At 57.0% G+C, this 23,862-nt stretch overlaps 1 protein-coding gene and 1 non-coding gene across 2 annotated transcripts; one reads left to right on the top strand and one right to left on the bottom strand.

Moving 5' to 3' along the window:
- The first annotated feature begins 10,121 nt into the window (after positions 1 to 10,121).
- On the top strand, positions 10,122 to 18,442 carry SKOR1 (SKI family transcriptional corepressor 1). Its single transcript, XM_044230877.1, has 9 exons — positions 10,122 to 10,213; positions 10,430 to 12,644; positions 13,722 to 13,809; positions 14,729 to 14,836; positions 15,377 to 15,448; positions 16,798 to 16,872; positions 17,132 to 17,206; positions 17,718 to 17,783; positions 18,348 to 18,442. Exons 1-9 carry the CDS (start codon positions 10,122 to 10,124, stop codon positions 18,440 to 18,442), a joined length of 2,886 nt encoding a protein of 961 aa, XP_044086812.1.
- A 5,313-nt stretch (positions 18,443 to 23,755) lies between these two features.
- Positions 23,756 to 23,862, bottom strand: LOC122894863. The gene has a single exon (XR_006381869.1). It is a non-coding gene; the product is annotated as a U6 spliceosomal RNA (small nuclear RNA).

Raw genomic sequence — 23,862 nt, 5'->3', positions numbered from 1 at the left:
CAGAACACCCTGTCGTCACTCCATCCAGGCCGATGTAGTAAAAGAGGCACATGCCTCTCACACTGGAAGGCAGACAGAAGAGAATTGTCAATGGCAAAAGGGGAAAGCCTCGACGATATTTGCTGGAGAATGACTGGTTCCTAATTCCTGAGTAACTAGAGTGAGCTTCCCTTTGCATCTGCAGAGGGAGGAGGCTGAGCAGGCCCTTCTCTGGGGAGGCCCCATCTCTCCTGGGGAAAGGACAATCATCTTTCCCAGCCAGGAAAGCCAGTAGGGTGCCAAGACAATTTAATGGGGAGAGAGTCATCTTTTCAGCAAATAGTCCTGAGACAACTGGATATCCATATGCAGAAGAATGAATTTAGATCCCTACCTCACATCATTCACAGAAGTTACCTCTAAATCGGTCATAGCCCTAAATCTAAGAGCTAAAACTATAACGCTTAGAAGAAAATATTAGGTGTAAATCTTATGATCTTGGGTTTGGCAAAGCTCTTAGATATGACACCAAAAGCCCAAGCAGCAAAAAATAAAATTAACCAAATTGGGTGTCATCAAAAATAAAAACTTGGGGGGCACCTGGGTGGGTCACTGGGTTAAGCCTCTGCCTTCGGCTCAGGTCATGATCTCAAGGCCCTGGGATCGAGCTCCACATCGGGCTCTCTGCTCAGCAGGAGGCCTGCTTCCCTCTCTCTCTCTCTGCCTGCCTCTCTGCCTACTTGCGATCTCACTCTCTCTGTCAAATAAATAAACAAAATCTTTAAAAATAAATAAATAAAAACTTAGGTTCTTTAAAGGACATCCTTTAAGAAAGTGAAAAGACAACTCACAGAATATACTTGCCAAACCTATATCTCACAAGAAACTCATACCTAGAATATATTAAGAACTCTATCAACTCAATAATGAAACTAGAAATAACCCAATTGAAAAAGTGGGGAAAGGATTTGACTAGACATGTCTCCAAAGAAGATGTACCAGTGGCTAACAAGCTATGAAAAGTCATCAGAGGAAAACAAGTCAAAACCGCAATGAGATACTATTTGACATGCAGTAAGTTAGCTATAATAAAAAGAGATGATGGGGCACCTGCTGATCCAGTTGATAGAGCATCTGACTCTTGGTTTTGGCTCAGGTGGTGATCTCAGGACCCTGATCTCAGAGTTGTGACATTGAGCCCTGTATTGGGGTTCAGCAGGGAGTCTGCTTGAGATTCTCTCCCTCTGCCCTTCCCCTGACACGCATCTTGGCACGCCATAAATAAATAAATAAATAAAATAATAACAAGTGATCACAAGCATTGTTAAGGATGTAGAAAAACCAGGACCCTCCTAGATTGCTGGCAGAATATAAAATAGTGCAGGGCTTTGGAAAAAGTCTGGTGGTTTCTTAAGAGGTTAAGTGTAGAGTTATTAAATGGCCCAGCAATTCTACACCTAGATGTATATTCAAGAGAAATTACAACATAACAACCATGGGCGCCTGGTTGTTCAGTGGGTTAAAGCCTCTGCCTTTGGCTCAGGTCATGATTGCAGGGTCCTGGGATCAAGCCCCGTATCGGGTTCTCTGCCCAGCGGGGAGTCTGCTTCCCCCTCTCCCTCTCTCTCTCTCTCTCTCTGCCTATTTGTGATCTCTCTCTCTGTCAAATAAATAAATAAAATCTTTTAAAAAAAAACCATAACACACACACACACACACAAACATACAACCACACAAAAATGTGCACATGAATGTTCATACCAGCCTCATTCATAATAGCCAAGAAATGGAAACAACCCAAACAAAACAAGAGACACCAACACGAAGGGATATTATTTGGCAATAAAAAGGGATAAAGCACTGATCTATGCTACTACATGGATAAGCCTTAAAATCATGATGTGCAATGAAAGAAACCGGTCACAAAAGACCACATATTGTGTGTTTCCATTTAGAGGAAATGTCAAGAATTGGCAAATAAATAGAAGCAGAAAGTAGTGGTTACTTAGGGCTGGGAGGGTGGGGAGCTGTGGGGTGATAGCCAATGGGTACAAGTTTCTTCCTTGGGGTAATAAATACGTTCTAAAAGTGATGGTTGCACGGCTCTTTGAATATACAAAAACCATTGAATTGTGCGCTCTAAATAGGTGAATCACGTAGTATGTGAATTACACCTCAGTAAAACTTGACCTGTCCCAACACTTGGACTCCACCAATATCTGGGCAGCCATCTGGAAGTGATCTGAGGGTGTCGAGGAGGGGGGAGACTCACATGTGCTGAGCATCCACTCTGTCACGGGCTTTGTGCAGGCTGAGACTAGGGGAAGGGTTTTCAGGACTCAGAAAGAAAATGTCTCCTTAAATTTTGCACCCTAGGCATGTCAAGCCCCAGACCTGGTATGTGCCCTACACGCAGTAGGTTATTTAATCATTATAACGTCACTGTAAGACACGTATGACTACACTGCTGATGTGGGTTTGAAGACTCGGAGCAGAACCGGGATTTGAACCCAGGACTCACTGGCTCCAGGGTCCGTCCTCTGTCCAGCCCTTCCCCATCATGCCAAGTGGAAAGAGGTCCCGGGAAGGAAGCCCCTCACAACCAAGGAGAGCTCAGCAAGTCTGCCAGCTGTTCCCCCGCCTGCTTGCCAGGGCCTGGCCCCATCTTCTTAAAAAAAAAAAAAAAAAAAAAAAAAAAAAGATTTTATTTATTTATTTGTTTTGGAGAGAGAATGAGAGAGAGTGTGTGCCAGGGGACGGGCACAGGGAGAGGGAGAGAGAATCTCCAACAGACTCTACCCTGATCAAGGTGCCCGAGGCAGGGCTTGATCTCAGGACGTGGGGCTGATTTCAGGACCCTGACCTGGGCTGAAACCAGTAGTCAGACGCATAGCCAACTGAGCCGCCTGGGCACCCCAGTCCCCACCTTCCAAGAGATCAAGGCTTTGGGGGCTCCACCTGAGAAGTCTTGCCTGAACCTGTGAGGATGGTGGGAATTCCAGGACCCCCCAGACATCACCAGGGGCACAGAATGTTTTACTCTTGAAACTGGCCACTAGACACCAAGGATGCCATTTAATCATTATGGCCAGCGAGTCCCCTGGGACCTGGACTGGGGCTCACAGCCTTGACGCTCAAATGCTGTTCACTCATTCAATCAACAAATATGGTGAGTACCTACTGTATGCTGGACCCTGTTTTAGGCTCCGCAGGAATACAGTAGCAAATATAACATTCCAGAGAGAGATTCAGAAAAGACAAATAAATAACTAGTTGGGACGTATTAACTGGTAAGCAATCTAGCAGCGAAAACAAAATAGTACGAAACAGAGGGATGGGGCCCAGGGAAGCAGGCAGGCTAGAGGAGGTACAGTGTTGTATCCAGAATGCTCGGAGACTTCTGAAAGGCAGACACCGGAAAGAGAAGTGAAGCCAGCCTGCTCTGTGTGTCAGAAGTCTCCAGGTGCCATTGAATTTTCTTGGTCTATTTCTTTGGTTCGGTAGGAAGTTTCTACATGCCCACAGAGTCCCCATGCTAAGGACCTTGGAAAGAGGCTTGTGGTTAAGTTGGTAATGACCAGAGGGGAGCCGTTGGAGGGGAAGGTAGCTGGGATATGAGCAGGGACATAAACTAGAGATCTGGAAGGAGAGGAAGCCCTGGGGCCAGCCCAGCTACGGGCCCAACTTCTTTCCATATACCTTTTGGAGGCTTCAATGTCTGGTTGAGGCAAAGAAATCTGGTCCTGAGCTCCCCACTCAGGCCCTCCCAGCCTAACTTGCTTCCCCAAGTGCAGAGCTAACCCCAGGATGAGCAAAACCAGACGTTAAGACCTTTGAACCTCTCTCCCAAAGACTCTTGGCTCTGGGATCTACATTCAAGCAGGGGTGCTCAGGTCCCATTCTCCACCCTCCACCCCTGCCTCCGGGCTCCAGAAGAGAGATGAGCCTCCTCAGCGGGTTAATCCTTCACTCTGAAAAGGTGCTGGTCAATGTGTCCGTCCTGCCTGCAGATGCAGGCAGATAGTGAAGCCAAGTGAAGGTCCGCGTCACTCAAGTGGTGGACGGAACTGCCTCTGGGCCTCAACTTCCCTTGCTCTTTCCGACGGCCAGGAGCTGGGAGTCTTCCTCGGGGAGGAACGCTGGCCTGGCTTCTGATTCCAAAGAGCCATGTCTGGGCGACAGAAGCCCAGAGTGTGCAGCCTCGGGCAAGTCCCGGCGCTCCAGGAGCCTCGGGCTTTCCGGCCGCATCAAGAGTGAGGTGGGTGGGGAGCTCCGAGCACGTCCTTCGCGCGGATTCTGGGGCCCCTGCCTCTCCCGGGACCTCAGCACTGCTCAGCGGCGGCCCAGCAGGCCCCGCCCAACCACCTTCACTGGCTCCGGCTGGGGCCGCGGCGCGGGGTTCGGGTCTATCTGACCGTAGGATTAATATCCAGATATTAAGTAAACAATAAATTAGCAAAACTACAAGAAAATTTTACAGCCCTTTGCATTTGGCAATCATTGAGTGTTAATTAGAAATTCATTACAATTAAAACCCTGCCTAAACAGGGCCTGCGCGCCTTAATTACATCTGATTTTTAATTCAGAATACGTGTTTACACAGTAAGCGCTACGTACCCCATGATTATCCCCAATCCTCTTTATACTGTACTAATTATGTAAATTAAACCTAATTAACTGACGAAAACTGCCGTTAATTCAACTGGTAAAAGATATGTGCTCGAGGAGGAGGCGCGGCCGCCCAGCCCCAGCCCACGCCGGAGCGGGAATGGGCACCCGGACCCCCGGCCGCGTGGACGCGACGCCGGGGACGCGAAGGCAGAGCGGACCGGGCGGGGAGGTGGGGGGAGCACGTGATCCGGAGTCCGGCCCTCCGACCTCAGTTCCACCCCGCAATGGATAAAAAAGAATCCGTGCTAATGGGGGTCAGAAAGACCAAGGGCATTGAGTGCCACGGCCTCCCCAGTCTCTGCACTGGGCCGCAGGACCCACAGTGCCGTCTGAGGAAGACGGGTCCCACCCTCGGCAGTCTGAACCCGAGTTCACGTCCCAGCGCTGCCCCCGCACTGGCTGCCTGAACCTGAGCAAGTGACCTGGCATTGCTAACCTTGTTTCCTCTGCACGAAGTGTTTTGTGATAATAAAAGCTCTTCATGAGCTGGGCGATCCTGCACATTCCTTATCTTCCCGTCACTAAGCTAGGTTCTACCAGCAGCGTGGGAGTCACATTTGGCGTCTGGGAGATCAGTCTGCGTCCCTTATTGCCTGGGGAACCTGGGTGGGTTGGCTTTCACTACCTGACCCTCAGTTTCCTTCCTGTAAAATGGGAATAAATGATCCCTACCTAGTCCCACAGCCACTGTGAGAACCTGCTGTGCAACTGTAAAATGCAGTTCACGGTGATCCAATGATCCTTCCCAACTGGATGCTGGTCCAGAGCAGAGCCCAGATCCCACCCCCGACACCCACTCACCAGAGACCATTGCCCCCCAAGCGAGCGGTGTCACCTCCCCAGCCTCTCTTCACACGCCTTCAGTCTTTCTCTAGCTCAGACCCTGGATTGAGCGTTGGGTGGGGTCTGCGAAGCCGGTCTTGGGTGCAGAGAGCTGTCTGCAGCTTGGTGCTGAACGGAGATGCAGGGGCAACCCTGCTCAGCCTTAGTGCCAGAACCCGGGAGGGAACTTTTGTCTGAGAAGTCCCCAGGGGCCCCGGGGCCAGGCTGCCGGAAACGCCCTAGAGGCCGGCCCCGGAGGCGCTGTTGGCCCCCACAGTACAATAGAGGCAGGACACAGGCCTTGCCCCTCCTCTTTCCACTCCCACCTCCTCAGTACCCCGGGGGCGTCCTGGCTCCGCGATCGTTGTCACTACCACACCGAATTCTGAGATGCCTTTTAAAAAATCATTAGGAGCCTAAGAATAATTACCGAAGGGGATTGTAATTATGGGATGGGGGAGGCCGGGCAGAGGGAAGGGGGATGAGCAGGTGGAGGCTGGGGGCGGCTCTCGGACTGGGACGGAAAATGGGTTCCTGTTTACCTCGAAGGGAAGTGTAACGGGGCGGGGGAGGGCAAAGAGAGGTAGAATTAAAGCGGGACGGAGGAAAAGCCTGGGAAAGATGCATTAACGGAGGGACCAGAAGCAGAGAAAAGGGCTGAGCAGGCTCTGAGAGAAGAGAAAAAGGAAAGGAGATCCAAGAGGGAGAAAGACGGAAACTGAAGGAGGTGAAAGAGCGAGATGCCGCTCTAGAAGGGCCACCGCAGAGCAGACAGAACCCTTAAACTTGGGGGTAGTTTTTGAGGACTTGGATAACACGGTAGCCAAGGGGAGGGGGTGACAAACGAGTCAGGCCGGGCCCCTTTCTCCAACAGCAAGGCCTGGGCAATCCGGTCGCGCCCTCAGAGGATTCTCCCAGGGTCCCTGGGAGCCTGGGGAGAAGAGGAAAACGAGAGGAAAGAAGTGGACTGACCGAAGGAGAAGGAGTGACGAACCTCGGAGCAGGCGGAATGCGGGAGGGGAGAGGGACTGTAACCCAGAGCGTAAAGGGAAAACGAGGGGGCGGGGGCGAGGGCGACTCCGCGCCGCCGGCCGCGGAAGATTTATGGCACCGTTCGGGTTCCAAGGACAGGCTGCGCTAGCCGCTGCTGCCAACGTCGGTAGCCACAGTGGCCGCTTCGCCCCCTGCCCGGGCGGCCCGCCGCGCCCCGGGCCATCCCTGCCATTATTAACTTCTGTTTGATTAGGGTAATTGTTCAAACTTAGGCTGGACAGTATGATTAATTACAGTTTAATTAACGTGTCCATTAAGGACACTTAATGCCGTGGGGGGGGTGGTTGAGGGGGCGCCCGGGTATGAACAAATGGGGGGGGGGGGAGACTGGTAACTCAAATGAAGTAGAGGCGGAGATTGAAAGGGAGAACACGGTGACCCAAAGGGGTAGTGGAGGAAAATAATAGTGAACACAGAAACGTACAGGCACAACAGAGGGGAAAGAAGAGGGGAGAGAGATGGAGCTTCGCAAAGAGAGAAGATGCCAAGGGGTGTCTGGAGCATGGGGGGGGGCTAAACCCCTACTACGGGGAAACTGAGTTAGCAGGAGAGCTGGAGCAGACTCTAGCAGCCTCCTAGAAAGTAGTTGACCCCCGGTATCTCCCAAAGACGACTTAGTTCCTACTCGGGGCAGGTCGCAGTTGATGGGGGAAGCAACCATGGCGGGGGCGGGGGTGTGGGTGGCCCAAATCCAATTCTACTACTTAGTAAAGGAGTCGTCCCTCCCCAGGCTGGTGTGTCCTGACGCCTTCCAACCAAATCAGAAGCGGTGGAGAAGTTGATTCTGCCCCTTCCCAGCTATCCCTCCCCCGCCCCGCCCCCGCCCACACCCTTCTTTCTGCCCAGCAGGCCTCTGGTTACCCAAGTGGCTCCCAGGGGCCACTCTCGGGATCCACTGCTTTGGCCCAAAAGTGCGATGCCCTCCCTCGCGCCCCTTCCTCCAGAGCCTTCCTCAGCCCGGCCATCCGGCCTTGACCCAGACAGAGGGGTGGGGCCTCCCCTACTTTGTCCTGGGAGGCAAACTTTGCGGCCCCAAGCCCTTCCTCCCTCCTGTCCCCCTTGGCGAGTGTGGGCCGCAGGTGCCGGGCGCAGGGCGCAGGTGTGCGGCCGCTTACCTGGGGCGCGCAGGCCCGGGAGCTGCAGGAGGCGGCGGGCGCGGCGCGTGGCCCGCGGGCTAGAGGACCCTGGGAGGGCGCGAGTGACTGCGCGGGCGGTGGGTGTGGCGCCCCGGCTCGCAGCTGTCAGGCGCTCCCGCCCCGCGCCGGCCTCGCCACTCAGGCTGTGACCGCGCCGTGCCCGTCGCCGCGCCATGCGCTCCAGGCTTCGGCCTCCGCTCCGGGCCCGTCCGGGGCCTCCGGGGCAGCGGCGCAGGGCACACGTCTTCGCTCAAGGGGCCCTGGCGTCCAGCGCCCGCTGAGAGCCCGCGCCGCGCGGGAGGGGCCAGCGGGGCCGCGGGTGTGAGCGCGAGGAGCCCGGGAGCGCGGCTGTGCGCGCGCGCGGGGAGGGGCCGCGCCGTCACCCGGAGAGCCCGGCGGATCCCGGACTCCCGCCCGCCGCTCCGCCCGCCGCGCACCTCCTCTCACCGCTCGCCCGGCTCCAGCCTCCGCCGCACGGTGAGTACCCGCGTCGGGTCGCCCGCCGCCCCCGCGCCCTGCCCATACAGCTCTTTTCGTTTAGTTCCGATTTGGGTTCTTGTGGCTGTTGTTTTTATTATACCTAAGGACTCCATCGCCTCACTCCCAGTGCTGTCCGCCTAGCGCCTCGTCGCCCTCTCCAAGCTCACCCCTCAAGCCCCAGGAGCCGGAGAGGGCTCCTCAAGGCAGCCCTGGCGGCTGCTCCTGACCGCTGCGTACAGCTCATTGCCCGGGCTTTCCGCTCTGGCCCTCGAAATTCGGTTCCTTTTCTAGGGCCCCCCTTCTCCTGGTTCTGGGGCCCAGAGCCCCCTCCACTCCGGAAAAACCTGCGGGGCCCCCAGACCCTCAGCCTGGGGAGGACGCGCTCTGCTCTGAGGCGCACCCTTCACTGCATGCGGGCAGGACACACTTGCCGATTTCGGGAAACCGAGAAGACATCGTCATTTCCCAGAGCCTCGGAGCACCCCCCCCACCCCTGTCACCTTCCCAATCCCGCCCGAGAGCTCTTCAGGGGGCTGCGGGGCTGGCCTCAGCTGGGGAGTTAGGACAGTGTTTTTGCCTCCTGAGATGTTACAGGGGACTTTAACGTGAAAGGAGGGTCAACTTGTTTCAATTCGATCCCCGGAGATAAAGATGAAATAGACAGATAACAGATAAATAGCTTGATACTTGAAGAAGGTATGAAGACAGATGGGAGAAAGAGGAGCGAGCTGGGAGAGACAGGCAGCTCAGGGACAGATAAGATCGACAGATGAGGGGCACCTAGAGAAACAGAGGGAGGGAAAGAGACAGACAGAAGAGCCCAGTCTTTTCCATGAAGGCTTTTGAACTCGGATCCCCAGTCTCACTGGAGCTGCCCCTCTGAAAATGGATTTGCCTTTTCTGATGAGTTTAAGAGAGGGGCCCTCAGGGTTGAGCTGCCTCCGCCGCAGGAGTGCCTGCATCCGAGGGCTGGATGAGAGCCTTTGGTGTCTGAGGACACGTGGCTGGGCCAGGCGACCTAGAGGGCCCCAAGCATCAGTCCCTGGGTCCTTCTGCTGCCATGGTCCATGGGAGAGGCTACCACCCTGCTTGGGCCAGAGATCAAAGCGCGGGACCGGCAGCAACTTTTGACCTGGAGCCTTGTGGCTCCGAACAACCGCCAGCAGGAGAGTTGTTGCGCCGGATATGAATTGGGAGAGCCCGGCTTGAAGTATACTCAGGAGACGCCCCCAAAAGAGGAAGCCCGGAGCCGGGAGAGACTGCATGTGGCCTGAGCAGAAAAGGCATATCTGAAGAAGGAGGAAAACTTAGGGAGTGGGCTGTTGGAAGCAAAGGAGAAGTGGCTCCTGAGAAACTTCATCGAGAACCCCTCTGCCCCACGCGCTGACCCGGATGGAAACCAGCTTTGGTACAGAACGCAGCTAAAAATGCAGAAAATGTGGTTAGGAACTGCGTGACGCTGGTCGACTGATGGCTGGGGAAAAAACGGTTTGTATTTCCAGCCGGTATCTTTCTTCTCAACGAACGTGAGGCTCTGGGCGTGAGAGGAGAAGCTCGGGTTTGTGGAACCAGTGCTGCTATCCTCGGGAACCGGCTCGGCACGGAGCTGAGTGCGGTGTGGGCCGCCCTGGGGCTGGGCGCGCACAGCGAGCTTTGGAGAGCCGGATTCAGCACCGCGAACAGCGGTCCTTTCAGCCTCCCCCCCCCCCCCACACACACACACCCCTCCAAGGCCTCGAGACCCTCCTCCTTCTCTTTGCGCCCCCCCCCCGCCCCCTGCTGTCTGGAGATGGGCAGTGACCGCCCCTCCCCCCGTCTGGATCCCTCCCAGCGCCTCCCCCGCCCGCCCTCGTGCATGCGCGACTGAGCAGAGGGGCAGCCGTCCCCGAAGTCCGGGCTTCAGGACCCGGGCGGGTAGGGCAGGCTGCGAGGGTAGCCAAAGGCACACGGATCTGGACGTTGGGAAGCCTGGGTTCGGAAATGGCTTTGCTGTGTGGCCTTGGGCAAGTCACTCTCCGTCTCTGGGCCCCACTTCCTCCACAATCCGAAAACAAAATTGGGTTCCTAGCTGCCGGGCTTCCTGAGGTCTCAATTACCCCTTCTCCCCCAGACCCCAGGGGCTTTTGTTGTGGCGCCAGCACGCGTCTGAATAACAAAAAGGCTCCCGTCCAGGGGGCGAATGAGCTTGGACTCCGGTTAGCCAAGTTCCCCAGGCTCCCAACTCCGTGCGCCCCGCTGGGCGGGCCGGAGCCACGGTGGCGCTGAAAATGGCTCATCTGCTCTTTGCTTTCTCTGTTTCGCAGGAGCGGCGGCATGGAGGCTCTCACCACTCAGCTGGGGCCGGGGCGCGAGGGCAACTCCTCACCCAACTCTAAGCAGGAGCTGCAACCCTACTCCGGCTCCAGCGCTCTCAAACCCAACCAGGTGGGCGAGACGTCGCTGTACGGGGTGCCTATCGTGTCTCTGGTCATCGACGGCCAGGAGCGCCTTTGCCTGGCGCAGATCTCCAACACTCTCCTCAAGAACTACAGCTACAATGAAATCCACAACCGCCGCGTGGCCCTGGGCATCACGTGCGTGCAGTGCACGCCAGTACAGCTGGAGATTCTGCGTCGGGCCGGGGCCATGCCGATCTCATCTCGCCGCTGTGGTATGATCACCAAGCGCGAGGCCGAACGCCTGTGCAAGTCGTTCCTGGGCGAGCATAAGCCGCCCAAGCTGCCGGAGAACTTCGCCTTCGATGTGGTGCACGAGTGCGCGTGGGGCTCCCGTGGCAGCTTCATCCCCGCGCGTTACAACAGCTCGCGTGCCAAGTGCATCAAGTGCGGCTACTGCAGCATGTACTTCTCGCCTAACAAGTTCATCTTCCACTCGCACCGCACACCGGACGCCAAGTACACACAGCCCGACGCCGCCAACTTCAACTCGTGGCGCCGTCATCTCAAACTCAGTGACAAGTCGGCCACAGATGAACTGAGCCACGCTTGGGAGGACGTCAAGGCCATGTTCAATGGCGGCACGCGCAAGCGGACTTTCTCGCTGCAAGGAGGCGGCGGTGGCGGCGCTAATGGCGGGTCGGGTGGGCAGGGGAAGGGTGGTGCTGGCGGCGGGGGCGGCCCGGGGTGTGGCGCAGAGATGGCCCCAGGCCCGCCGCCCCACAAAACCCTGCGCTGTGGCGAAGACGAGGCCACCGGGCCTCCTGGGCCCCCTCCTCCCCACCCGCAGCGGGGACTTGGTCTAGCCGCAGGAGCCGGCGGCCCGGCGGGCCCTGGAGGTCCTGGTGGCGGCGCCGGCGTACGCAGCTACCCAGTGATCCCAGTGCCCAGCAAGGGCTTTGGCCTCTTGCAGAAACTGCCCCCGCCGCTTTTCCCTCACCCCTACAGCTTCCCCACGGCCTTCGGCCTCTGCCCTAAAAAGGACGACCCGGTGCTAGGCGCGGGCGAGCCCAAGGGAGGCCCAGGCACCGGGAGCGGCGCGGGTGCGGGCACTGGCGGAGGCGCGGGCGGGCCAGGATCCGGCCACTTGCCCCCGGGGGCAGGCCCTGGCCCGGGTGGCGGAGCCATGTTCTGGGGTCACCAGCCCTCTGGGGCGGCCAAGGACGCAGCAGCCGTGGCGGCAGCGGCCGCCGCCGCTACCGTATATCCGACGTTTCCCATGTTCTGGCCGGCGGCAGGCAGCCTGCCGGTGCCGCCCTATCCAGCTGCGCAGAGTCAAGCCAAGGCCGTGGCGGCCGCTGTAGCGGCGGCGGCGGCGGCGGCAGCGGCAGCAGCCGGCAGCGGCGGCCCGGAGTCCCTGGACGGTGCCGAGCCCGCCAAGGAGGGCAGCCTGGGCGCAGAGGAGCGCTGTCCGAGCGCTCTGTCCCGCGGGCCCCTGGACGAGGACGGCGCGGACGAGGCGCTGCCGCCGCCTCTGGCTCCACTTGCCCCACCACCTCCGCCCGCACGCAAAGGCTCCTATGTGTCGGCCTTCCGACCTGTGGTCAAGGACGCCGAGAGCATCGCCAAGCTCTACGGTAGCGCCCGCGACGCGTACGGCGCGGGGCCTGCTCGTGGGCCAGGGCCGGGAGCGGGGTCCGGCGGTGGTTATGTGAGCCCAGACTTTCTGAGCGAGGGCAGCTCCAGCTACCACTCCGCCTCGCCCGACGTGGACACTGCTGACGAGCCCGAGGTGGACGTGGAGTCCAACCGCTTCCCTGACGATGAGGGCGCTCCAGATGAGACCGAGTCGGGTGTACCCAGTGCTCCCAGCACGGGAGGCGGCCCGGACGCCGACCAGCCCGCAGGGCCCCCGTCTACCACCTCCTCGGGCGCCGACGGTCCCACAGACTCCCCAGATGGCGGCAGCCCTCCTTCCCGGCGCCGCCCCGGGCTGCCCACCGCCAGCCGGTCATTTGGGGACCTGGCGGCCGACGACGTGGTGCGGAGACCGGAGAGGAGCCCGCCGAGCAGCGGCTATGAGCTGCGAGAGCCTTGCGGGCCGCTGGGGGGCCCCGCGCCGGCCAAGGTGAGCCCAGCGCCTGCCTCGCTGGTGGCGCCTCCCCGCTTACCCCTCGGCACCTCGGGGATGTGGGGCAGGTACTGGCCAAGTTAGGGACAGGAATCGTGTTTGGAGCAGGCGTTCGAGCGCGGCAGGCCCCAGCTACTCTGGGTAGGCCCAGCTTCGGTAGCGCTGTGGAACTTGCTGGGACCTCCGTGTAAGGGTTTCGGAAAATCGGGGAGGAGGGTGTGCAGGCCTGAGAAAGGGGTGCTTTACATTTTTGTTGGTTGAGGGAGGGATGGTGGAGACAGGCAGAGACTCTCAGTAACACAGACAGAAAAGCTGTCTGCGGAAAGAACGCCGGGCAGATAAAGGGACCCAAAGCCAGAGAAAAGCGCCAATGGCACACGCACCCAGGTGGGGATCAGAGTCCCAGGGAAGACAAGCTGATGAGGAGAGGACAGGGTCTCCCTCAGCCCGGGCCCCAGCAGTATCAGTCCCAGAATCGTCCTCCACCCCTATAAGTAGTTTTCTGAGTCCCGTTGAACTCCAGCCTTGGGAACCGCAGGGTTCACTGGTAGGCAGCTTTCAAGACAGCTTGCAGGGCAGCAGAGGGGCTCCCAGGTTGGCTGGGCCACGGGTTGTGGTGGGGACTGTGCAACTAAGCTGAAATCGTTGGTCGTTTGAAAGTGGGTGCGCACACCTGTACATTTCCATTAGGTCCATTAAAACACGAATCATTAGCTGGATGCGAAAGGCGTCATTTATGCGGGGACTGGGCGAGGGCTGGCGGAAGATGCCGAAAGGAGTTGGGGGTGGGGGGCTCGCTGTGAATGGTCCTTGGCTTGAGAGCCGCTTTGTCTTTCTGCTAATTTATCGAGGGCGCTAATAATTATCGTTGACGCTACTACGGTGATGCAATGCGGCCTCCGAGGGCGCCAGGCTGCGCCGCATGCCTCCTAGCGTCCGGGGCGCTCGGGTCCCGCGGGCTAGCCGACCTCCGCCTCCCCTCTCAGCGCTCTCTCTCGGCCACAGCGCAGGGCTGAACGGCCCTGAGCCGCTTCAAGCGCCCCCCTAACCGCCTGTCATTTTCGGCCGCCGCAGGTGTACGCGCCAGAGCGGGACGAGCATGTGAAGAGCGCGGCGGCGCTGGGGCCCGCGGCCTCCTACCTCTGCACCCCCGAGGCCCACGGTAACGCCCCCAGCCCCCCTGCCGAGGTCGCTGGCCAATGTGACGTGGGGACCACGGGCGGAGGGCCGGGGCGGAGGGAGGGGGCTGCGAGGAGAGACAAGAGGAGAAAAAAGAGGCAGAGAAAGCTAGAGAAAGAGGGAGCGGGAGAGAAAAATAAAGGAAGAGGAAGCCAAGAGAGAACTCCCAGAAACTTCCATCGTTTGGTCACTTAACAAACCGCCCTGTCCACCGCACTACACACGCTCATGTGCACCTCACACTCTGACTTAAATCCTTTTTAAAAATCGCTCCTGGCACCTCATTCAAGTCCTCTCATTTATTCGGCAAATGTTTGGCCTCGAGGTCCTCCCTGGGCAGGCCGGATTAGGGCGGAGGGTGCGGGCGCTCGGCTGCGCGCTTGGACACCCCTAAATCGCCGCGGTAGCTGCGACCCAACCCGGGGGGAGCCTGCCCGTGTGCCGGGCCCCAGTGCCTCGAAGAGGAGGGGCGGAGGGCCTCGGAAATCCAGGCAATCCAAGCCCGAAAGGATATCTCCCCCGCTGCCACCCCGCGCGGGTCGCCGCCTGGGCCGCGTTCTCGGCGGGAGCGGCGCAGGCAGACCCGGCGGCCACGCGCGCTCGCGGTGCCCCAGTATCTGCGCGCGATGTAGGTCGCTCGTCCCTGGTGGGCTCGGCTGCTCGTCTTGTTCTTTTCCGAGGGGCTGGGGAGGGGGCGTGGAGCGCGAGATGAGCAGACCGCGCGCGGGGGAGGGGGTGCCCGGCCCAAAGCCTGAGGGTGCAAGCCCAGGCGCACAGCCGGGAACCAGCGGCGGCCACAACGCTTTTAATTAGGGCTCGGGCGCCCCGACCGTGGCAGCTCTGGCCGTATCGGGGTCACGGTTTCTTTGCTTCTCCTTGAAACTCGGTTTATTGCCTTTAAGAACCAGATAAGGAAGACAATCACTCGACCGCCGACGATTTGGAAACGAGGAAATCCTATCCAGACCAAAGGAGTATCTCCCAACCAAGTCCCGCAAATACAGACCGAGGTGAGCCCTAGGACCCTCGAGCACCAACCCCACCCTGAAGCTGGGGCCCAGGTCGTCCAGGTTCCAACTGGCTTCGGCTTGCGTGGAGGGCTTTCCATAGAGCGTTAAGCGGCTGCTTGTCCCCTCCTGAGGCTGGCAGACACAGATTTAAACAGCGCGCGCGAGGTGCAGGCCCGGTTTCCTGAGTTGCTGTCCTCCTTAGTGGGTTTGGGGCTCTTCTGGGTAAGGGAAGGGGCTGTACTAAAAGGAAACGAGAGACACCATCACCGACATGAAGCAGGTCAGAGGGCACTTCCTGCCCTAAGACCGCCTAATTTCCTGAGTCCACTGTCCTTCTTCAGTGGGTCACTCTCTAAAATGAGGGCTATACCCCTAAAATGATAGCTTGGAAGGTAGGTGGTACTCGATGCCTGTAACTGTCTCTTGTAAAGACAAATGATCTGGAGCAGCTGGGTGACAGCATAGTTCCCGGCAGCTCACTCTTCCCCTCCCAAGGCCTCTCTCAGGATAGAACCCTTCTTACCTGCCCTTGTATCCCAGGTGAAGATGGGCTCACCCTGGATGTCACAGGAACTCAGCTAGTGGAGAAAGATATCGAGAACCTGGCCAGAGGTGAGGTTAAATCTGTGAAATGGGGGTCCACCCTGCTTGGGGGAGATGACCCCTTCTTGTAGGGGAGTGTGAGGGAACACAGGGCTCTGGGGGGATCAGATTTCACTGAGTGGAAAGGACATTCCTTTGCGCGCATGATGCTGGCATAGAGGTTTGGGGGGAGGGCGTGAGGGTGGGGAGAGTGAACCAAACCCCCAGAAGAAGTTCTTTAGAAGTTTGGATTCCCAAGGCTGGCCTGTCTGAAGAGCGCAGTGAAAGAGGGCAAGGAGTAATGATCCTCAGTGTGTGTAACAAGGAGACAGAGCAATCAGGGTCTCCCAACCTCACTGGAAAACAGGACGTTTTCTGAAAAGCAAGATTGCAAGGAGATTTATTTAAGGAATGTCTGAGAGGTTATTTTTTTCCTGGAATTAATGCATAATCACCACCCCCCCAACATGCCCTAAATGGGGTGAGGATAGAGCCTGTTTTCAGAATGGGATCCTGGGGTAGCTGCTCCATCTGCAGGGGAGCTGTGGCTTGAGGCACAGAGGACAGGAACCTCTGACCCCACTTTGCTCTTCTACCTCCCATTTCTATGTTTCCTCAGCACCTGCTCAGGGTGGGATTTCTCAGAGAGCCACCTCATGGGGAAGACCCAGATCCCCCATAGCTCCATGGTCAGGGCAGACCTCCCGCCATCCCTTTGTAGTTGGCTCTGAGGGCACAAACGGGGCTTTCCACATCCACCTGCTATCCACCACACTGCTCTCAACCAGCCATGGGATGGGCTTGGAAAGTGGTGGGGGACGGGGGAGAAGCATTGGTGGTCTTCCACTCTTCTAATCACAGATTATACAGGACACGCAATCACCTTCAGCATCATTGGTGCTTTATATGAGAGCTCTTAGTATGGATTTGGGGACCTGCCCCCCCCCCCCGAAATTGTGAACAGGCTGTTGTGAGTACAGGTGCTTTTTTGGGGCAAGGGTCCAGGTCTTTCACGAGCTCCTAGTGTTGAAGGGAACAATTAGGTGTGTCATTTGGAGGGGTAAACCAAGTCCTGGGCCAGCCTCTAAGGTTAGGGAGTTGGGAACGACTTAAAGCAAAAGCCGGGCTGGTTAGCCCAACATGGCTTCCACCATCCTGAATTTAATTCCCCTGGGCAACCTGTCTCCTAGCCCTTTTTGCTCGCCCAAATCCTTTGGAAGCGAATGGGAAAACAGTGTAGAGGGCCTCTACCTCCTGACCCCACCACCTCAGGACTCTGGGCCAGGGCGGGGCCTGCAGGACCTTGGTGGTGGTAGTGGGGGTGGGGGATGCCTGAGCCCCGCGCACCCTCCTTTACTCCTATTCTCGCCCCCTCGCAGACGAATTGCAAAAACTGCTCCTGGAGCAAATGGAGCTCCGCAAGAAATTGGAGCGAGAATTTCAGAGTCTCAAAGGTACCCGTCCCCCCTCCTGATCCACCCTACCCCAACCCATCCTCACCCCCACCTCAGCTCGGGAGCCTTCTTCCAGCGCTCTCCGACCCCAGGTCAGGGCAGCCGCGGCTGCGCGCCAGGCACCAGCCACAGAACCCTGCTTTTCCGGGGTTTCCCGCTAGGCCGGAGACCGAACGGGTGGGGGCGGAATGGGGAGTGGGGAAATAGGGCCGGGGGAGGGGGCTGTGCGTCACAGCTTTCACTTAATCAATTTGCACAGATAATTTTCAGGATCAAATGAAGAGGGAATTGGCTTATCGAGAAGAAATGGTGCAACAGCTGCAAATTGTCAGAGGTAAGACGGGAGTCAGGTGAGCGCGTGCACGGGCCGTAACTGCCTCTCTTCTGGCAGGAGCCGCAATGTTGGCTCAGTCATTTGGATTTAAATTGAAGGTAATTTAACAATTATTTTTTTTATTTAATATCCTTTGTATACTCTGATTAGCCTCAGAATGGCAAGCGAGCCCAGCAAACGGCTTGCAGGCATCATTACATGGAGTGATTGAACTTCTTATCGCGGCAATTTCCATGGTTTCTAAATTAAAAATCGAGGCGTAAAATTACCTGGGAAGTAATGCCTAAGTTTGCTTTAATTTTGGTTAGATCCGTCTGCCTTTAAGCGCCATCCCAGGCCTTTTCCTCCCTCTGCCCGGTTGCAGGTTGGAGCATTGGTGCTCCCTCCCTCGGCTCCCGGATGTGTTTCTTGGAGGGGCTGAGCGCTGGGGAGAGGGTGAGCCCGGGGGCTGTGACCCCGGCCGGCTGGAGAGTGGTCTCATTTCCTCACCCGCCCTCCCCATGTCTTCCAGACACTCTGTGTAACGAACTCGACCAAGAGCGGAAGGCGCGCTATGCCATCCAGCAGAAATTAAAAGGTGCGGATGCCGGGGAACAAAGATAGGACTGTTGCCGGGCTCTGGCTGTGCCACTGAATGAATGAATGATGAATGAAAGATGGGCGGATGAATGGACGATGAATGAGCTAATGAATGATTGAGTAAATGAAGGGGCTAGTGAGGGGAAGACCAGGTCTGCCTAAATCAGAAGCTGAGAGGAGGGAAGTGCGAATGTTTTAAATGGGGAAATAATTCTAGAACGGTAGAATAGAGAGAAAGAACCCCTTGAGACCTGGGCATTGGGAAATCTGCCGTGGGACCCAAATCTGGCCCTGGGCAGATTAACTTCCCTCTTTGTGTGCCTCAGTTTCTTCTTCTGTATAATGGGGCAATGCACCAGCGCACTGGTTCTAAATCGCCAGGTTCTCTCTCCTACACTCCTACGTTTTTCTGACCCGCTCACTTGAGAGCCCTCGAGTCCCAAGGGGGTGGGTGAGATCAGGGCGGGCAGGGAAGGGGGCCGAGTGGAGGGAGCCCATAGGCCGCGCAGGCAAGGCTGGGCAAGCAAAGTGCCCAACTTGGCCTGCCCGACTGTCTTTTCAGAAGCTCACGACGCCCTACACCACTTCTCCTGCAAGATGCTGACGCCCCGCCATTGCACTGGCAACTGCTCCTTCAAGCCCCCGCTGTTGCCCTAGGGCCGGCCTCGCCGCGCCCACGCGCCCTCAAGCCATGCTGCTCTCTTCTTGTAAATACCCGCGGCCGCGGCGGCCGAGAGCGAGGAACAAGCCATTCCGACACGACCGATGTACATACAGCCTCCCGCCCGCCCTCCTCCCGGGCGCCTTGGCCCAGGGCCCCTTCTGCGTTTCCAAGTGTAAATACCACCTCGCCCCACGGTTTAACTCCAGGGCATCGGACCTCATGGGGTTAACTGGACCAAAGGGGGTAAGAAAGGGGAAAGGGGGGTCTCCCCCGCCCCACACAGCCTCGGACCCCCCAGTTGTATACACAGCGTAGCAACTTCGCCGGCGCTGGCCCCGCGCTCCCCTGTCCCGTCCATTCTGAAACTTGTTCCTAATGACAAAGTGGCTATGTGCAATGGGTATAAATGAACTGTGAGTCTCTCTGGGTTCAGTATTGGGTTCCGTTTTATTTATGCTGTAAATTATTTTGCTTCCTTCTCCTGGACCTACTTCCGGTCCCATTTTGCATTCCCCTTTGGGTTTTGTCTAATTTTTTTTCTTGTTAACCTCTTGATGTAACAGCACTTTAAAAAGGGCGACGACTCACGAGATGGAGACCACCTTGAGCCTATTTGGGGAGACCACCCTGTATCCGTGACTTTTGTTTTGTTTTTAATAAAAAAAGAAATCTGTCACTTCTTGGGGCTGTGGCGGTGGAGATGGGAGTAGGGGTGAGGGAGGTGGGCGGCGGCGGGCTGCGGGACGCTCAACAGGTGCGGCTCCAAGACCTCAGGCGCGAGTTCTGACGCTACTGGTCTGAGAATCGCCGGGCTCGGGTGGGCGGCAGCTAGTGCCCCGACCTCTCTCCCAGTCCTTCAGACATACCCAGTTTGCCTCCAGGCCACCCTCTCCCCGCGTTTGGGATACTCCCTTGAACCTCTTGGCCCGAGGTAGGAGGACTACCGCAGCCTCCTGGGTGCCATGGTCTCCGACTCTTCCCTGCAGCTCTCACTGGGGCCGAGGATTTACTCCTGCTCTTTCCCACGCCTGTCCCACCGGGGAAGTCACCCCCGCGCGCCCTTGCAGACGGGACGCTGCCGGGAAGCCCAGGTTCAATCAATATTGCCGGGAGGCACGCGCCTCGCCCGCCTGGCCCGTAAGCGCTGGGGTGGGGCGGGGGGCGAGGTACGTAGGGTGGACCTCGGCTGGGCACGCCCGGAAGGGAAGGGCGTGACTCCGTGCTCGTGCACAGTTGTCCTCCCGCCTGCCCCTCCTCTACCTCAAAGGAGCGAGGCCTGGCGGGTTTAAATGTTCTGTCCGTTTCAGTCCGAAAGGGTGTGCGGACGTGGAGGAGCCCACGGAGCCAGGTGAGTCCCACCTGCGCTGGAGTCAGGTCGTCACCCCTGGGGGATGAGGGGTGTGTGTGTGTGTGCGTGTGTGTGTGAGAGAGAGAGAGAGACAGACAGACAGACATGGGTGGGTTGTTACTTGGCCGCGGTTCTTGAGACCTCACCTCGCTACGGGCCTCCCGTCGGCCTGTTTTCACAACACACCTGCTGGTTAGGCTACAGATAAAGGATGGAAACTGCTGCGCGCTTTTTGGGGCAGCGGAGGTGGGGGAAGAGTGTGCTTGGAGTCGGAAAGCGCCCAGTGCTGGGGATAATTGACCCCTGGCTTCCAGTTTCACCTCCTCGGCTGACTCTCAAGGATGCCGTGTCGCTCCCTTTATTACTCTAGGCCTCCGTTTGGGCTCACATAAACTAATACTCGGGCCTCCTACCCCCTCCGTCTGGGACGGGAGCTGGGCGCCGGGCAGTGAGTCGAGGCCGGGACCCGCGCCCCGACGACCCCGGCCTCCAACATTCCGGGGATCTCCGCGCGCTTCTCCGCCCCTCCCCTCGGGCCTGGCGGTCTGGGCTGCGCGGGCCGGGAAGCTGGATGGCGGGGCGCCTGGAGGGCCCGGGGCGGGGCGGCGAGCACGCGGGGCGCAGCGGGCCGCAGGGAAGGGGCGCAGGCCAGGACCCCGCGCGCGCGGAGTCAGGAGGCTGGGGCTCACAGCCCTACTCCAGTCGGCGCGGAGGGCTCCGACTAAACTGTCAGGTGTCGCCCACGGAAGAAGTCCTCGGGAGGCTCGATGTCCCAGCAGGAACCTTCCAAGGAGCGGGAACGTTTCTGTGGGTGGAATCAACCAGATCATTGGACACTGTACCGACGGTGAAACTGAGGGCGCGAGAGGAAGTGACTTGCGTCCTCACGGCGTGCGGGGGCCGGGCCGTGGTCGGACCGCCCAACAGTGCAGGTGCTGAGGAGAGCCCGAGCCTTGACCCCCTTGGCGTGAGCACGCCTTTGGAAGCCGCACTTCCTTCTCGGTGAAATGGGAATGACAGGCACTGCCCAGGCAGGAAGTTCCAGGGCCGCGGCCCACACAGAGGAGCCCAGCTAATATTTCTCTCCACCTTCCCTTTCCGAATTCCCCCGAAGTGGAGGGGGAAAAAGCCGTAGGCGGCTGGGGCGATCCCGAAAGGGTGCCCCGTCTGGGCCAGAATCCCTGCAGATTGGAGGTGTAGGCGGATCCGACCCAGAAAGCTTTGTTGCAAAACCCTCCTGTGTTCCTCGTCCCTTCAGAAGTGGTTTGTTCTCCCCCAAATGTTAATAACCAAACGATTGGTATGGATGTAATTATCAATAATTATACGAATTATTGCTGATTGCAGGGCTCGTAGCTACTTTAATTAGTTTACCAGATTCTAATTAAGTTAAATGAAACATTAATAGGGAAAATATGCTTTGGAAAAAAACCCCAGGATTTTTAAAAAGTCTATTTCTCGCCACAACGTTGCCACCTTGCGACACAATTTAGGTATGACAGCCCAGAGTCCGAAGGCTCCAGATTAGGGAGCCTTGTCTTAGGGAGAAAACGTGGGGTTTGGGGAATAGCTAGAGGGCTGTAGAGCACAGAACGTCCTCCTGGGTGTTGCGTCCAAATTTTTGGTGTCACACTCCTGGGCGGTGCCCACAGGAGGTTCTGCTCTGGAGTCCAGGGTGTGGGGATAAAGAACCAGGCAAACATGGCTTGATGTTTCACCCTCCTGGGAGGAAATCCCAACTCCATCTATCCTGCAAATCTGGCAAACTGTAAGCAAAACAAACAAACAACAAAAGACCTCTGGATTCCTGGGACTCACCTCTGCATTCCTATGGCACTTGGTTTATGAAAAACTCAGGGGGTATTCAGTTCTCTGAGTTCTCCTCCGTTTTGTATGTCTGTTTCCCATAGGACTGTAAGTACCCTGGCAACAGGGGCCACATCTTGCCCTTCCTTGGAATCTCCAGGACAGGGCCTAGGGCATCCCAGTAGCTCAACAGATGTCTCAATAAAGGGGTTCCAACTTTGTGGTTAGTCTGGGTGCTGGAAATGTCCGAAGGAAGGAGTCCCTGAGTGCTTCTGAATATCAGCAATTGCGAGGCAATTAAAATCATTTGCATCATATTAATAAAGCACAAATTTATTGCTCAGAAGATCCTTCATCAAAAGGATTATTTTGGAGGGCAGGTGTCGGCTAAGAGATTGTCAGCCTAGGAAAACTTTCTTCCTCTTCCAGCGTGTCCCAAAGACGGTGCTCCTCCACTCCTTCACATTTTGCAAGTTCACCAGGCACCTATTCCCAGCTACCCTGATCTAAATTCTAGCCTCGATCCTTTGCAAAAATATGACTCCTGTTCTTGAATTCAGAAAACCAGCAAGAGCAGAACTGGAGCCATGTGCTCTTTCCATTAATTCTAAACAGCTGTATCTCTCACTCTCTACCATCCAAGCTGGTGTAGTGTTTGGTTACGAGCACAAGCTCTCTAGCCAGATTCCCTGGGTCTCAATCCCTTCTCTGCCATTTACTAGTTGTGTGACATTGGGCAAGTTGTTGAATCTCTCTGCGCCTCAGCTTCCCATCTAAAACTGGAGGCGGGAGAGGGTACCTACTTCACAGAACTGTGCAGAGCCAGGTAAGTCAGCCAGGTGTCTGGCTTTTCCAGGACTAAGAATTGCCTGTATTTCCTCGTATCTGCTCCAAGACAACGGGTCATACCAAGTGGAATAACAAGTTTCTTGAGAAGGAGAGAGAGTCACGCCAACATTGGTCTTTTCCTTGTTTGGCATCTCAGAAGGAGACTTTGAAAACCACGCACCCAGTTACCCAAGTTCCTCCAAAGAACCAGGCATCTTTGGGAGAAGAAAGGAAAACCAAAGCTTGTCCTCCAACTCCATGCACTGGAGGCCGTGAGCGGAGGAGAAGGCGCAACGAGAGGTCCTACAGACCCACATTCTCGTCTGTTACCTGGAAAGGATCATTTCACCTCCACTGAAGAGAACAGAAATGGATGCCTGATGGAACGCCGCTTGGCAGCTCCGAGCGCCCGCCGGGAGAGGACTCGCCGCTGCCCTGGGGCGGCTCAGGGGCTCCGAGCGCCTCTGCTGCCTGCCGAAGCTGTGGGGAGTCCAGAGCCTGGGAGCTCTGCGGCCCTGGATAGAGCCCTGCTACTCTCCGAGCGGCTGTAGAGACCGCTGGGCCCACTACGAGTGTGCTCAGGCACCTGCAAAGCTTGTACACTATTTTTTTTTTTCCTCCTGGAAAGAAAACACATCGATAAAGTCCGCGCAGGAAATCTGAACTTGACTGGACTTTTCCCCTCTTCCCATCTTAACCAAGAAGGACTGTGCTTTTTTGCACAGATGGGGTAGGGTCCCGATCTTTTCAGGGCCTGTGCCTCCAAAGGTCTTGCCGGGCCTCGCGGCAGCCTCTTTCTCATAACATGATCGCTGACAGGGTGCTTTGCCTATTGGGGTCTCCTGTAAAACGCTGACAGTAGTACGCACAAGGCAGGGCTGTCAGGAGCACTGAGATACTGGAAGCCCCTGGCACATGGTAGATGCTTAATAAGGAGTGGGCATTGCTATGTTTTTAAAATTGAGAGGCATCATTTTAAGATTCAGAGACATTCAGAGAAGTCTTGTTGCGTGTCCTGTTACAGTCCCCTTGGGTCTGTCATAGCACTAGGGGCCTGTTATATTTTGGACCTGAAGCGGGTCAACTTTGGCAAATACGCTTCCTTAAGTGGTAGGTGCCTTAGGACTCCGGATAGTGCAGGGGAAAGCAGGGGCAACGTCGGGGAAGATCGAAGCCTGGGGTCGGGCGTAAAAAGCAGGGCAAGGAGAAAATCTGACTACGCCCACCTCCTCTTATTCTATCTCCTGGGACTACAGTTTCCTTTGTGTGAAACAAAAGATAAAACCTGTTGGTGGGAAATGTTGGCATTGAGGGATGGATAAGACAAAATATGGAACGCTTCACGAATTTGCGTGTCATCCTTGCGCAGGGGCCATGCTAATCTTCTCTGTATCGTTCCAATTTTAGTATATGTGCTGCCGAAGCGAGCAC

Source organism: Neovison vison, chromosome 13 (genome assembly GCF_020171115.1).
Source record: "Neovison vison isolate M4711 chromosome 13, ASM_NN_V1, whole genome shotgun sequence".
Classification (NCBI taxonomy): Eukaryota; Metazoa; Chordata; class Mammalia; order Carnivora; family Mustelidae; genus Neogale; species Neogale vison.
The sequence above is the reverse complement of the archived record's forward strand: the minus strand, read 5'-3'. Positions and strand labels throughout refer to the sequence as shown.

Coding starts and splice junctions, on each gene's coding strand:
- SKOR1 (XM_044230877.1), top strand. CDS start 10,122: ATGGCTTTGCTGTGTGGCCTTGGGCAAGTCACTCTCCGTCTCTGGGCC. Junction 16,873..17,131: donor AGAATTTCAGAGTCTCAAAG/GTACCCGTCCCC, acceptor CAATTTGCACAG/ATAATTTTCAGGATCAAATG. Junction 17,784..18,347: donor CATCCAGCAGAAATTAAAAG/GTGCGGATGCCG, acceptor CTGTCTTTTCAG/AAGCTCACGACGCCCTACAC.